Genomic DNA, 13,688 nt, shown 5'->3' with positions numbered 1-13,688 from the left:
TAGCCGGTTTACTTCAGACTTAAAGTAACTTTTACTGCAGAGACCAGAGAGAGCCCCTGAGTAATTTTGTGCAAATAATACTTGACAACATTGTTGATTGCCTCTTCTGTCACTTTTTGTTGATGGAAAGTAGGCTAATGGGTGTGATTCTGGATTAGTGGTGCTGGAAGAGCACAGCAGTTCAGGCAGCATCCAAGGAGCTTCGAAATTGACATTTCGGGCAAAAGCCCTTCATCAGGAATAAAGGCAGTGAGCCTGAAGCGTGGAGAGATAAGCTAGAGGAGGGTGGGGGTGGGGAGAAAGTAGCATAGAGTACAATGGGTGAGTGGGGGAGGGGATGAAGGTGATAGGTCAGGGAGGAGAGAGTGGAGTGGATAGGTGGAAAAGGAGATAGGCAGGTAGGACAAGTCCAGACAAGTCATGAGGAGAGTGCTGAGCTGGAAGTTTAGAACTAGGGTGAGGTGGGGGAAGGGGAAATGAGGAAACTGTTGAAGTCCACGTTGATGCCCTGGGGTTGAAGTGTTCCGAGGCGGAAGATGAGACGCCTCATCTTCCGCCTCGGAACACTTCAACCCCAGGGCATCAGCGTGGACTTCAACAGTTTCCTCATTTCCCCTTCCCCCACCTCACCCTAGTTCTAAACTTCCAGCTCAGCACTCTCCTCATGACTTGTCTGGACTTGTCCTACCTGCCTATCTCCTTTTCCACCTATCCACTCCACTCTCTCCTCCCTGACCTATCACCTTCATCCCCTCCCCCACTCACCCATTGTACTCTATGCTACTTTCTCCCCACCCCCACCCTCCTCTAGCTTATCTCTCCACGCTTCAGGCTCACTGCCTTTATTCCTGATGAAGGGCTTTTGCCCGAAATGTCAATTTCGAAGCTCCTTGGATGCTGCCTGAACTGCTGTGCTCTTCCAGCACCACTAATCCAGAATCTGGTTTCCAGCATCTGCAGTCATTGTTTTTACCACCTTGATGGGTGTGATGTTTGGCTGGATTGGATTTGTCTTTTTGTGTACAAGGCATGCCTATGCAATTTTCTGCAGTGCTGGACATATGGCACTGTTGTAGCTGTACTGGAACCATTTGGTTAAGGTATGACTAGTTCTGGAGCACCAGTCTTCAGTATAAACCACTGACTTGGCAGCGCTCATAGCCTTGGCTGTATCCACTATCTTCCATCTGATTCATAATGTCACATGGAGTGAATTGAATTGATTGAAGACTGGGATCTCAGGGGAAGGCAGCCCTTGTATCATGACACATTTCTGGCTGAAGATTACAAATGCTTTATCCTTTGTGATTTACATTCATGTATCAGGTCCTGGAGGATGAAATATTTCTGGTCATAAACATACAATAGGTAATAGCAAAACTGTAGGAAGTGTACTGATTAAACTAGAAAAGAGAAGTAATAAGCAGGTGAATAAAACATCAGTGCTGAAGGACAGGTTATAATGTATAGCCCAAATAAGAGTTCTGTATATGAATGCATGAAGCCTAAGGAATAAATTAAATGCAGAAGATACAGAATTTAACACTTACCGACCAGTTCAAAAACAGTTTCTTCCCTGCTGCTATAAGATTATTGAATGGACCTGAGAGAAAGTGAAGACTGCAGATGCTGGAGATCAGAATCGAAAAGTGTGGTGCTGGCAAAGCAGTATCCGAGCAGCAGGAGACTCTCCTGCTCCTCGCATGTTACTTGGCCTGCTGTGCTTTTCGACTGTTGAATGGTCCTCTTTAACCTCAAATACAATGTTGACCTTGCTTTTGTGTGCTTCCTGTGCAGTTGTAACCTTGTATGCCTCACTCTGTCTAAGCACCATATGATATACATATCCTTGTATGTTAAGTTCTGTCTGTACTGCACGCAAGGCAAAACTTTTCACAGTACTTAGGCACGTGTACCAACAAATCAAATAAATGAGCTGCTGGCCCAAATTAAAATTAGGGATATGATGTAATAGCCATTACCAAGTTGGTTGAGATTGAGACTAAATGTACCAGGTTTTAAGGTTCTAATGTTGACTCTACTTTCTTTGCACATTGCTGGCAGATCTGCTAAGTTTTGCCATTTGTTTTTGTTTCAGATTTCCAACATTCACAGTTCTTTTTTTTTTAAATAATAATGTTTACAGGACAGACAGAGAAAATACCTGAGCAGGTGGACTAGCCTTACTGATTAGAAACAGATTTACATTGTTAGAGAAGGATATAATGAGTGGAAGGCATGGGTGGAACTGAGGAACTGTATAAGATCTAAAACTGTAATAGGTGTTGTGTACAGAAATAGGCAAATGTGCAGCTTAGTGCAAATACTGTTAATAGGAGATTTTAACTTTAACATAGATTGGGAGAGGCGGACAAGCACCTCTCAGAAAGCCAGTGAATTTTGAGTGTGTCCAGGATAGTTTCCTACAGCAGTATGTCCAGGATTCAACAAGGAGGCAACGATATTGGATTTCGTCACGTGCAATGAGCTACATTTAGTTAGTAACCTAACTGCGCATGTGTTTATCAAATAGTGATCATAATAGAGTTCAATGTAGCATTTGAAAGCAAAAAGCATAAATCAGCTCCTATAGTTTTACATTGAAGCTGGGGTAGGAGTTGGCTACTCGATCCCTCTGACCTGCTGCACCATTTGATATGATCATGGCTAATAATCAAGGTCAATACCTTAATCCTGTCCTTCTCCATATCCCTTGATCCCTTTAGCCACAAAATCTAGATCTACCTTTTTTTTTGAAAACATATTTGGCCTCGACCACTTTGTGGTAGTGAATTCCACAGCTCACCACTTTTTTTTGTTGGGTAAATAAATTTCTTTTCACCAGATTATTCTCCAACAGGTTTATTTGGAAACACTAGCTTTCGGCTAGTGGATTGACAACAGGGTGTGAGCAAAGTTAACCTAAGTAATGAGGAAATTAATGGAATTAAGGAGTGATAAATTCCCAGGACCTGACTATTTCCATTTGAGGAAGTCAAAGGAAGTAGGGGAGCACATTGTAGATATCCTAACTATAATCTTTAGACACTGGGGTTGTCCCTCTGTATTGGAAAATTGTGGGGGAGGCGAAGGCCTAGTGATGTTATTGCTGGGCTGTTAATACAGAGACCCAGGAAATGTTCTGGGGATCTGGGTTTGAATCCTGCCATGGTAGATGGTAGAATTTGAATTTAATTTTTAAAAAATGGAATTAAGCATCTAATGTTGACCATGAATCCATTATAGATTGTCCAATAAACCCACCTGGTTCACTAATGTCCTTTCGGAAAGGAAGTTGCTATCCCTACCTGGTCTGGCTGATGTGATTCCAGACACACAGCAATGTGTTTGATGCTTAAGTGCCGCCTGGGCAATTCGGAATGGGCAATAAATACTGGTCTGGCCAGTGATGCCCAGATCCCAGGAATGAAAAAAAATTAAAAGGAAAACCAGTTAGCCTGACATCTATGGTGGGGAAATTGTTGGAGTTTCTAATCAAGGATGGGGCAACTGAACATTTAGAAAATTTTCAGTTAATCAGGGAGACCCAGCATGGATTCATGACAGGTTATGTCTGACAAACCTCATTGAATTTTCTTGAGCTGATGAAAGTAATGGACAGTGGATGTCTACGATTGTTGTTTTTATGGACTTCTAGAAGGCATTTGATAAGATCATGCATAAGACACTATTACCTCAATTAGGAGCAAACTACTGACATGACTGGAAAATTATTTGAGTGGCAGGTCACAGAGTAGGGATAATGGTAGCTAGTCATATTGGCAGGATGTGACCAGTGGTGACCTACAAGGATCTGAGTTAGGACCTCAATTATTCACATTATTTATTAACAATTTTGATAGTGACATGGAAAATCATTTATCTAAATTTTGCGTATGAGACAAAGTTAGGCAGCATTGTAGACCGTGTAATTTTATACCACCATCTACAAGGGGATATCGATAAACTAAGTGAATAGATGAAACTGTGGTAGATGGAGCTCAATGTAAGCAAGTGAGAAGTTATCAATTTTGGACTGAGAAAGGATAGGTCAGGGTACTTACCTAGATGGTATGAAGTTAAGCACAGTGGATGTCCGAAGAGATCAGATGCATGACCTTTAAAATGTCATGAACAGGTGCAGATAATAATCATAGCATGCTTCCACACTGTAGGGATTCTATGTAGCCCATCAAGTCCATCCCTCCGAAGAGCATCTCACCCAGCCCCATCCCCTCAAATCCCACCCCATCCCTGTAGCTCTGCATTTCACATGGCTAATCCACCTAGCCTGCACATTCCAGAACACTATGGGCAATTTAGCATTAGCGAAAGTGGGTACTGCAGATGTTGGATATTAGAGTCAAGATTAGAGTAGTGCTGATAAAGCACAGCAGGTCAGGCAGCGTCTGAGGAGCAGGAAAATCGACATTTTGAGCAAAAGCCCTTCATCAGATGCTGCCTGACCTGCTGTGCTTTTCCAGCAATTTATCATGTCCAATCCACCATAACCTGCACATCTTTGGATTGTGGAAGGAAACCAGAGCACTCGAAAGAAGCCCGTGCAGACATTGGGAGAATGTACAAACTCCACACAGACAGTTGCTTGAGGGTGGAATCAAACCAGGGTCCCTGACCACTGAGCCGCCATGAAAGTTAATGGAATGCTGGCCTTTATATCTTGCAGACTGGAGTACAAGGATAATAGTTGTGCTGCAGTTATACAAAACCCTAGTTAGACCCCAGTTGTAGTATGGAGAGTGGATCTGGGGTACCACACCTTAAGAAGAATATAATGGCCTTGGTTGGAGTGCAAGTTGGTTTACAAGAGTGGTATATGAATTTCCGGTGTTAGGCCTGTTTTGTCCAGAATTTTGAAGCTTATGGAGTGATCAGATTGAAATCTTCAGGGTATCAACAGGAAAAGACAGACACAGTTTGGCCTTCTAGAACTAGGGGGCATAGGCTGAGAATTAGGCAGGACCATTCAGGAGAGATATTAGGAAGCACTCCTACACACAAAGGATGGTAGATATTTGAAAGACACTTGCACACACATGGCAGAATATGCTGGATTAGTTAATTTTCAATCAGTTTTTTTTTTGTCAAGCAAAGATGTTCAGGGACATGGGCCAAAAACCGGTATGTGGAGTTAACCTAACCTCTGATCTGTGGCCTATCACATTGAGTGGTGATGTAGACTTGAGGGGCTGAATAGCCTACTCCTGTTCTTGTATTTGTATTTACTTGTCTACCACTATTCATAACTGAATTGAGTAGGAGGGCAGATTTATGATACATTGGTTGTGGGATCACTTAACCTTGTGACTCACCTGCTTTCATTGGGTACCTCCTGGAATCATAGCAAATAGCCTGGATGATGAAGATGGTTAATAATTCCCCTGTATAGATGAGCAAGATGCCCTTAATCCTACTCTATGTTGTGCTGAGTTAGTGCTTACTAACGAAGATGCCATTCTTGGACGAGGCATAAACCAAGACTTCGCATGCCTGCATTGGCCTAAGTGTAGAAGGTGAAACCCTATTGTTGAAACACTCCCAATTTCATTTGATTTATTATTGTCACATGTACCTAGGTACAGTGAAAAGTTCTGCTTTGCAAACAGTGCAGGCAGGTCATACCATAAAAGTACATCAGGGTAATAGAACAGGGGAAAGGTTAGAATGTTGTGCTTGCAGAGAAGGCTCTCAGAGAGCACGATCAAAGTTAAATTAAAAATTTGAGAGGTTCATTTAGGATTCTAATAGTAACAAGGAAGAAGCTGTTCTTGAATCTATTCATACATGTATACAAACTTTTTTATATCTTCTGCCCAATTGGTGGAGAGTATAACAGGAGTGGGAATGGTCTTTGATTATATTGGTTGCTTTCCTGACAACAGGAAGTATAGATGGAGTCAGTGGATTGAAGGCTTGTGTCTGTGATGCACTGGGCTATGCACATGACCCTCTGTAGTTTCTTCTGGTCTTGGAAACGGCAGTTGCCAAAGTACACTGATGCATTCAGTTAGAATGCTTTCTGTAGTACATCAATAAAAATTGGTAAGAGTCTTTGTGGACCTGCTGAATTTCCTTAGCATGGCTCCTTCCTCAGGAGGCTACATTTCCTTTACCATTATGTTGACATGAGTGGACCAGGACCGATTGTTGGTGACTATCACTCCCCAAGAGTTTGACACACTCCCATTTACATGCTGCAACACACCAGAACTATGCAAAAATTAGGAAGAACACCTATTTTCTTCAGAAACGACAGATACACTAATGCGTTTCATCCGATTATGCCGATTGGACAGACAACGCCAAGAGGACACTGTATGCACTGATTCACAGTTCACATTACCCTATATCAAGAAAGTATTACAAATGGCAGCCAGACTCCTACGGCCACTGGGAATCATGATAGCACACCAAGTCACAGCCACACTATGCCAACTACTTACAAGTACAAAAGACCCCATACCCACAACATGCAGGACCAACATAATATACAAAATCCTATGTAACAGCTGTCATAAACACTACATCTGACAGACCATCAGAAAACTTGAAATCCGGATATGTGAACACCAACTAGCAACAGAACGGCACAATCAACTCTCCCTCATCTTAATACATGCAGACAAGGAGGGTCATCAGTTTGACTGGGAGAGCGTAACCATCCTAGGACAAGCTTACCAGAGACATGCATGGGAATTACTAAAGGCCTGGTTTTCAACCCGGAATGCAATCGGCAAGCATGTAGAAATAAATCCAATATACAAACCACTGCACAGAAAAACAGGAAATGCCAACATACACTTTAATAGACCAGATCAGATAAATATAAAGCGAAGTAGAACAACAGTGCTACAATAAGTCGCACTGATGTTACCTAGCATGGTGATGAAACATCTGAATGGCAACTCAGCGAGCAAACCAATAACCACACTCTCGACGACTTCTACCTCAGCACCATTTGTGCAGTCTAGCATGCCTTGCACACACTTGCTAAAGTCATTGATTGGTACCTTCATTTTGCTGACATTGATGGAGAGATTGTTGTCTTTCCTCCATGCCGTAAGCACTCAATCTCTTTCCTGTGCTCTGTCTTGTTTGAGATCCGCCCTACAAAGGTGTCATCAACAAATTTGTAAATGGAGTTAGAACTGAATTTGGTCACACTCGTTTGTGTGGTGAGTATGCAACCTTGCTGGGTATTGGTGTTGAGGATTATGGTGGAGGAGGTATTGTTGGCTGTTCTTAACTGCAGTTTATGGGTCAGAAAATTGAGGATCCTGTTACAGAATGGGAACAGAGACCTGGATCTCTGCATTTAGAGATGAGTTTATTTTGAATTATAGTGTTGAAGGCAGAACTGTAGTCAGTAAGTAGCAGTCTGACATCCGGCCTTGTAATCCAGATGTTCCAGGGCTGAGTTTAGGGCCTGGGAGATGGTATCTGCTGTGGATCTGTTGCTCCAGTAGGTAAATTGCAAAGGATTATAAAGGATCAAAGTAATTTGGTAGGTTGAAGCTGATGTGAGCCATGACTAATCCCTCAAAGCACTTTATAATTATGGAGGTCAGAGCCACCAAGTGGGAGTCATTGAGGCACACTGCATGATTTTTTTTGGCATCCAACGATGGTGGTCTTGAAATAGGTGGAGACTTCAGCTTTACCTTTAGTACATGGCTTTCTATTTGTTTAAACGCATCTCTGGAAGAATCTACACTTCACGGCCTGAGATGTGTGGGTTGTGCATGTGGTTGAGCAGAAAAATCTCAAACAGTTCTCCAATGTATTGTAATATGTGAAATTGCACACACACATTTTTTGATCATGTGACTGGTAGTGTAAGGAAAAACTGGTCTCTTTCATTTTAGCAGTTATTCCCCCTATTCAAGTGATTGTCATCACTGTTCACTGCCAAATGTTGCACAGTTTCAGACTAGCTGGGGTCTGCATTGTCTGTGGGTAGGTCCAGAGTTGGTGCCATCTGCACCAAGCTCCAATCAGTGGCTGCAGCAAAAAATAAAGCAGCTTACAACTTGCACAGCTGCTGACTGAACTTTCAGAGGCTGCAGCTGACAGTGACCGAGACCACTCAGATGGACCAGCTAGGCACCACATCTTCAAGCACTATCAGAAGGTATAGTATGATGAGAGAAGGAGAGAGATCAAGAGTAGGGAACTGAGGAGTCCTGAGGAAGATAAAAGTTGATTTGTTCTATGTTCTAGCAGTTATTTTAGAACTATTTGTTAATATCATGCATACAAGGATGCTGTAGAAGTGTCCACTGAAAGATAGTCAGTAAAATATGTAAGGCTTTCAGATTTTATGTACAGAAATTAATAAATTCCTGCATTGAAAATAATGTGGAATAGAGCTATGTTTAAAAACTGTTACTTAAAACTGCTTAAACAAATTTCTAATATAAATGAAGTTAACCAGACCTCAAGGATTTACCTTCCATTCTGAGCTTTCCCGAATAATCCAAGAGGATGTTGAGAGTGGTGACTCAGCTATATTTTCATATGTCAAGTTGGATGAAGGTTTATGTAGACATTTAAATATTTTGCACATCACACTGCAATGTGTCATGGGCTAGTCAATGGGGTATGGGGATACAGTGCGGTTGAGTTCATTTGTGTATGTTGGGTTGGAGGTGGAGAAGATGGAGAGCTGACATGACTAGTAGGTGGGTGCTTAATAGCGTGCGGTTTATTCTGGGGCCTGTGTATCCAGTCCCCCCTTAGGGTAGGAGGACTGGCGAGCATGATGCCTGTGTAAAGAGTGAGATTGAATGTTGAGTCGTCAAGATTTAAGATTTGAGATAACAGGCATGATGGAGTGACGGGAGGGCAGATGTGGGTTGGCATGATGGGTGGGGGGGAGGTGAGGGGATTTTATGGGGCTTGTGTGATGGGGGTGTCCTTTGAAACCACTGAAATAGGAAAAGATAGGCATAGGGATGGCATGATGGTGATAGTTTTTCTCGCCTAGTGCGACGAGTAGATGAAGGGAGCAGGAGCTTGGTGTGATGAGGAAGGTTGGATGGAGGGATGTCTGTGGCTGGTATATTGGAATTAGAGGGTGGTTGACGCACAGCCTGATGTGCGGTGTATGGCGCTGCTGAAAAAATTCTGGAATATCAGCGAAATCCTTGATTTTAATTCCTTTAAAAGTAATCCAATAAAAATATAGAACTTTGATTATAAATAGATACTCTGAAAACAGTTTTGTAAAATGCTGGTTGTCTATAAAAATATATTGAGTTTATACTCTTAGATTAGCTGAGGTATTTGGAGTGGAAGGAGTCCCCTGAGTTCAGTGAGATGAGATTTTTAATTGCACTGTACACTTTATCCTGCTTATATGTTTCTATGCCCTTTTGACTTGTCAATTGAACAATGCATAGACTTAAAGCATAGGGAGTGTAATTTCTGATAATTGTGGCAGATGTTAACTGCTAACCTGGCACAGAGAAATAGAAAATATCTCATCTCTCACAGGGAGCAATAATCTATCTTTGAAAGATTTATGAAAAATGTAAAGCTTTCCTACTTTTTCTCTCTTTTGGTTTAATTTAGTATGGCTTATGTCACCAAAGTGTTAAAACTAGTGGAACTTTGTCCTTTTTAGACTGATGCAAGCTTTAAAATGTAAGGCTTAGCTGCCAATTAAGTAGGGGGAAGCACTCATGGATATTGAAAATTTAGATCTATAAACTTGAAATTGATAAATGAATCCATTTTTCAGTTCAGACTTTCATAAATCATTTAGAAAAGTTGAGTTGATTATTTATGAAATGGGTGTTATACATTCCTTGGCAGGTTTGAGAGTCAGGAAATAAAAGAGCAATGTGAACATTTTGTACATACATTGGTATGCATCAGAGGATTAGGTTACATGAAAGGGAAGATGTGGGTAGGACTGTGGAGAGTAAGGGAAATTCCAGAGGACAGTGGAGGGGCACATTCCTTCCAAAATAGTGCTTGACCTTTTGATTGACAAATGTAGTGAATGCTCTCGTTTGACCCTGGGACATCACAACAATTAATTGTGGAGTAGGGTGGGGAGTGAACTCTAAAAGCAGAGTTCTCTGATTAATATTGCATCATAACAGACTAGTGATTTGTGAGGATTTGTTTATTTTCCTCCTAGCTCTTATGCAAGCGTTAATTGCAGTAGGATGCAGTTCTTCAGGGGTCAATTCTTGCAGCCTTGGGTGCTGCCTTCCAGGGATTAACTCATAGCTGCAATAGCAATTTCCCACTAGGGGTTTGTTCCGCAGGGATCAGGTGTTTTCACTAAATGGCATGGTATTGTCCAAGTGGCCATTACTTAGAAGTGTGAATGACTGTACTTCCTTGAATGTTTAACTGCCGAGGGGAGAAAAATGATCAGTGCACAGCTTGCATTTGTCATCTTTACTAGTGTGTATTGGTGAATACTTCTCAATAATATGAACATTGCTGACTTCTTTTCTAACACAGGAACATGGAAACTATTCTAGTTAATTTCCTAATCCAGCCCTGACTCCACTGCAGCAGACTCATTCTCTCAGGTTCACACCTGGGATGATTCAGTGACCTATTGAGCTATTGTGGAATACTGTACATAAATTTTGAGACCAAGCCATAAGGACATTCATAAGGAAAGCACAGCTATTTAAAGTGAATTGGTAAATTAGGTTAAATGATAGGTCAATAGAGATGCAGTGGAGATATTTTAAGGTGATATTTCAGAATACACAATAGATACAGCTTTCCTTACGTGTTGAAATGTATCATAATCTCATATAAAGTCATCTTTAGTTTGTCTTATTGTTGAAGCATTGTTGTTAAAAGTTATATTTAAAGTGAAGTAGATTCTGTCATACCAAAAGTTAATCTGATTGGGTTCATTAATTATGTAAATAAGTATATTCAAAAGGGAACCAGGTGGTGGTAGTTGTGGAATAAGATATGTGACTAAGTAGTCAAAGTCTGTCCACAAGGGAAAGGTGTCTTGTGTCGAATTTCATCAGCAAGCTCAGAACCGAATTGACACTAAGGGTGAGGAGCTATGAACTTGTCACGTTTCACTTTCAGAATGAATCTAGGTGAAGATTGATCTCTGGCCTGCTCCTTCGCCAACCGCTGTTAGATGTTTAGCAAGATCAAAGAAGTTATAAAGAACACTTAAAACGCTGGTTGAGTCTGAGCTAGTGTCTTATCCATTCCTGAATCCCACATTTGGAAGAAGTTTTGAGAGGATGCAGATAAGTTTGAGAGAATTATTGAGGAACTTCTGTAACAAGGATAGGTTAGAGAGCTGAAGTTGTTTGCTAAAGAAGATTAAGTGGTCATTTGGTGCAGGTGCTCAGAATCACAAGTCTAGACAGAGTTGGTGGCAAGAAACTGCCCTACTGGTAAAAGGATTGAGAACCAGAGGCATAAATTTAAGGTGAATGGCAAAACAGTCAGAAGTGACACTTGGAAAACCTTTTTTATGCTGTAAGTGTTAGGTTCTGGAATTGGAATACAAAGCCTGGGAATTGGAGGCAGGTTCAATCGTGGTAGTCAAAGGAATTTAAATAAGGAACCGAACAGAGCAAATTTGTAAGGTCAAGTTGCTCTTGCAGAGACTAGGTACAGACTCATGTTCAAATAACTTATTTTTGCAATGTAACCTGTCAATGATTCCATGAAGTTAGAGGATGGGATGGGATGAGATGATTCTTGGAGATAAGAAATATTGTTGGTTTATTGGGACAAATATTTCATGTGCTAGAACATCTTTTGATTGTAACTCAGGTTGACTGCAGCACATTTTCAAAATCTACGAGCAGTTTTTATCAGACATTCAGATTTTTTGGATGTGGGATAATTTTATATCAATTACAGTATGCCTGGGATATAACCCTCTTTACTGCCTAGAATTACCATTGAATGCTCTCAATTTATGACTCGTGTTTTTGTATCTACTGAGGATGGTAATTTGGCTTTCGGTGAAAGGAGAGGAAATGCAACAGATCCTTCTAGTTCTTGTAGTTCCATGTTACTGGATGTATTATCAATAAGGTCCTCCATCAGTATGCATTGATTTCCTCTAAAAGGGATGAGGGTCACCCATCTAAAAATGTAATTATGAAAATAACTATGGCTCTTCTGTCTTCCACAAATGTCCATGATTTTCTGACACTGATGAAAAATGTGTTGCTGGAAAAGCGCAGCAGGTCAAACCGCATCCAAGGAGCAGGAGAATCGAGGTTTCGGGCATAAGCCCTTCGGAAAGGACTTATGCCCAAAACATTGATTCTCCTGCTCCTTGGATGCTGCCTGACCTCCTGCGCTTTTCCAGCAACACATTTTTTTCAGCTCTGATCTCCAGCATTTGCAGTCCTCACTTTCTCCTAGATTTTCTGTCACTTCCTGGCACTTGTTTTTATCGGAGATCTGTTGGACCGGCATAATGGAGTTTTATGACTGGCTTTTGGTCCATCTAAAGCTGATCACTGTTACACTTGTTAGGAGTTAAATTCTTAACCATAATTTGTTAACTTTTCTTTCTCTATTTTTCTTCCCCTTACAGATTGGTAGATCCAGCGGCTCACTTCTCCTGGGTAGAGAGCTGTTGCCATTCCACCATGTCACAGAACACCCAGTCCAGTGACCTGCTTAACCAGGATTGGTTCAAGCAGCTCTTTGAATTAGCACAGTGAGTGATTAATTACGGTATTCCACAGATGACTTGTAGTAAAGGATGCTGTGTATTCACATCAAACATATTGGCATACATCGAGCTGGATTATGGTGATTTTCTATGCATAGGACTATAAGATGCAGGTGCAGACATGAGCCGTTAGCTGATAGAGTCTGCTCCCCCATTCAAGAAGATCATGGCTGATCTGATTATCTCCATTCCACTTCTCTGTTTTAACCCCATAACTCTTGATTCGTTTGCTCTTTGAATCTGTCTTCCTTAGCCTAAAGTATACTGATTGATTGACTTAACCTCTACAGCGAGGAGAAAGTGAGGACTGCAGATGCTGGAGACCAGAGCTGAAAATATGTTGCTGTAAAAGCGCAGTAGGTCAGGCAGCATCCAAGGAGCAGGAGAATCGACGTTTCGGGCATGAGCCCTTCTTCCTGAAGAAGGGCACATGCCCAAAATGTCGATTCTCTTGCTCCTTGGATGCTGCCTGACCTGCTGCGCTTTTCCAGCAACACATATTTTTAACCTCTACAGCCCTTTGCAGTAGGTCATTCCCCAAATTCACTACACTCAGAAGAAATGCTTCCACATCTCTGTCTTAAACAGATGGCTCCTTACTCTGAAATGATGTCCTGTGATCTTAGACTTTCCACGAGGGGTAACCATCTGTTTGTGTCACCTGAGAATCTAGTGTTTCAATTAGGTCACCTTTCATTTTTCTAACTTTCAATGGGCACGAGTTCAGAGTACTCCACTTCTCTTAAAAAAAAAATCGCTCCCTCCCTGCAATCCACATAGAGAACATTCTCTGGATTGCTTCCCATGGCACTATGTCTCCCTTGGATAAGGAGACCTGAAACTGTTCACTCTATTTCAGATGTATGGCCTCACTAATGCCTTGTATAGTTTGAGCACTACTTTTTATTTTTATAAAAAAGCAAAATACTGCATCTGTTGGAAATTTGAAATAAAAATGGGAAGTGCT

The 13,688-nt window shown here is 41.4% G+C and overlaps 1 protein-coding gene and 1 long non-coding RNA gene across 2 annotated transcripts in view; one reads left to right on the top strand and one right to left on the bottom strand.

Annotated features, from left to right (window-relative positions):
* Positions 1–13,688, top strand: part of LOC140478800 (tumor protein 63-like) — a 300,795-nt gene that overhangs the window by 108,002 nt on the left and 179,105 nt on the right. Inside the window, 1 exon segment of the mRNA XM_072572189.1 lies at positions 12,581–12,706. Coding sequence (XP_072428290.1) covers positions 12,581–12,706 — 126 coding nt within the window.
* The window catches only part of LOC140478801 (uncharacterized), a 216,297-nt gene that overhangs the window by 176,819 nt on the left and 25,790 nt on the right, over positions 1–13,688 (bottom strand). The window lies entirely within an intron of this gene.

This window comes from Chiloscyllium punctatum, chromosome 6 (assembly GCF_047496795.1).
Source record: "Chiloscyllium punctatum isolate Juve2018m chromosome 6, sChiPun1.3, whole genome shotgun sequence".
In the NCBI taxonomy this organism is placed as follows: domain Eukaryota; kingdom Metazoa; phylum Chordata; class Chondrichthyes; order Orectolobiformes; family Hemiscylliidae; genus Chiloscyllium; species Chiloscyllium punctatum.
Note: the sequence above shows the minus strand (reverse complement) of the source record. Positions and strands in the feature narration are given on the sequence as shown.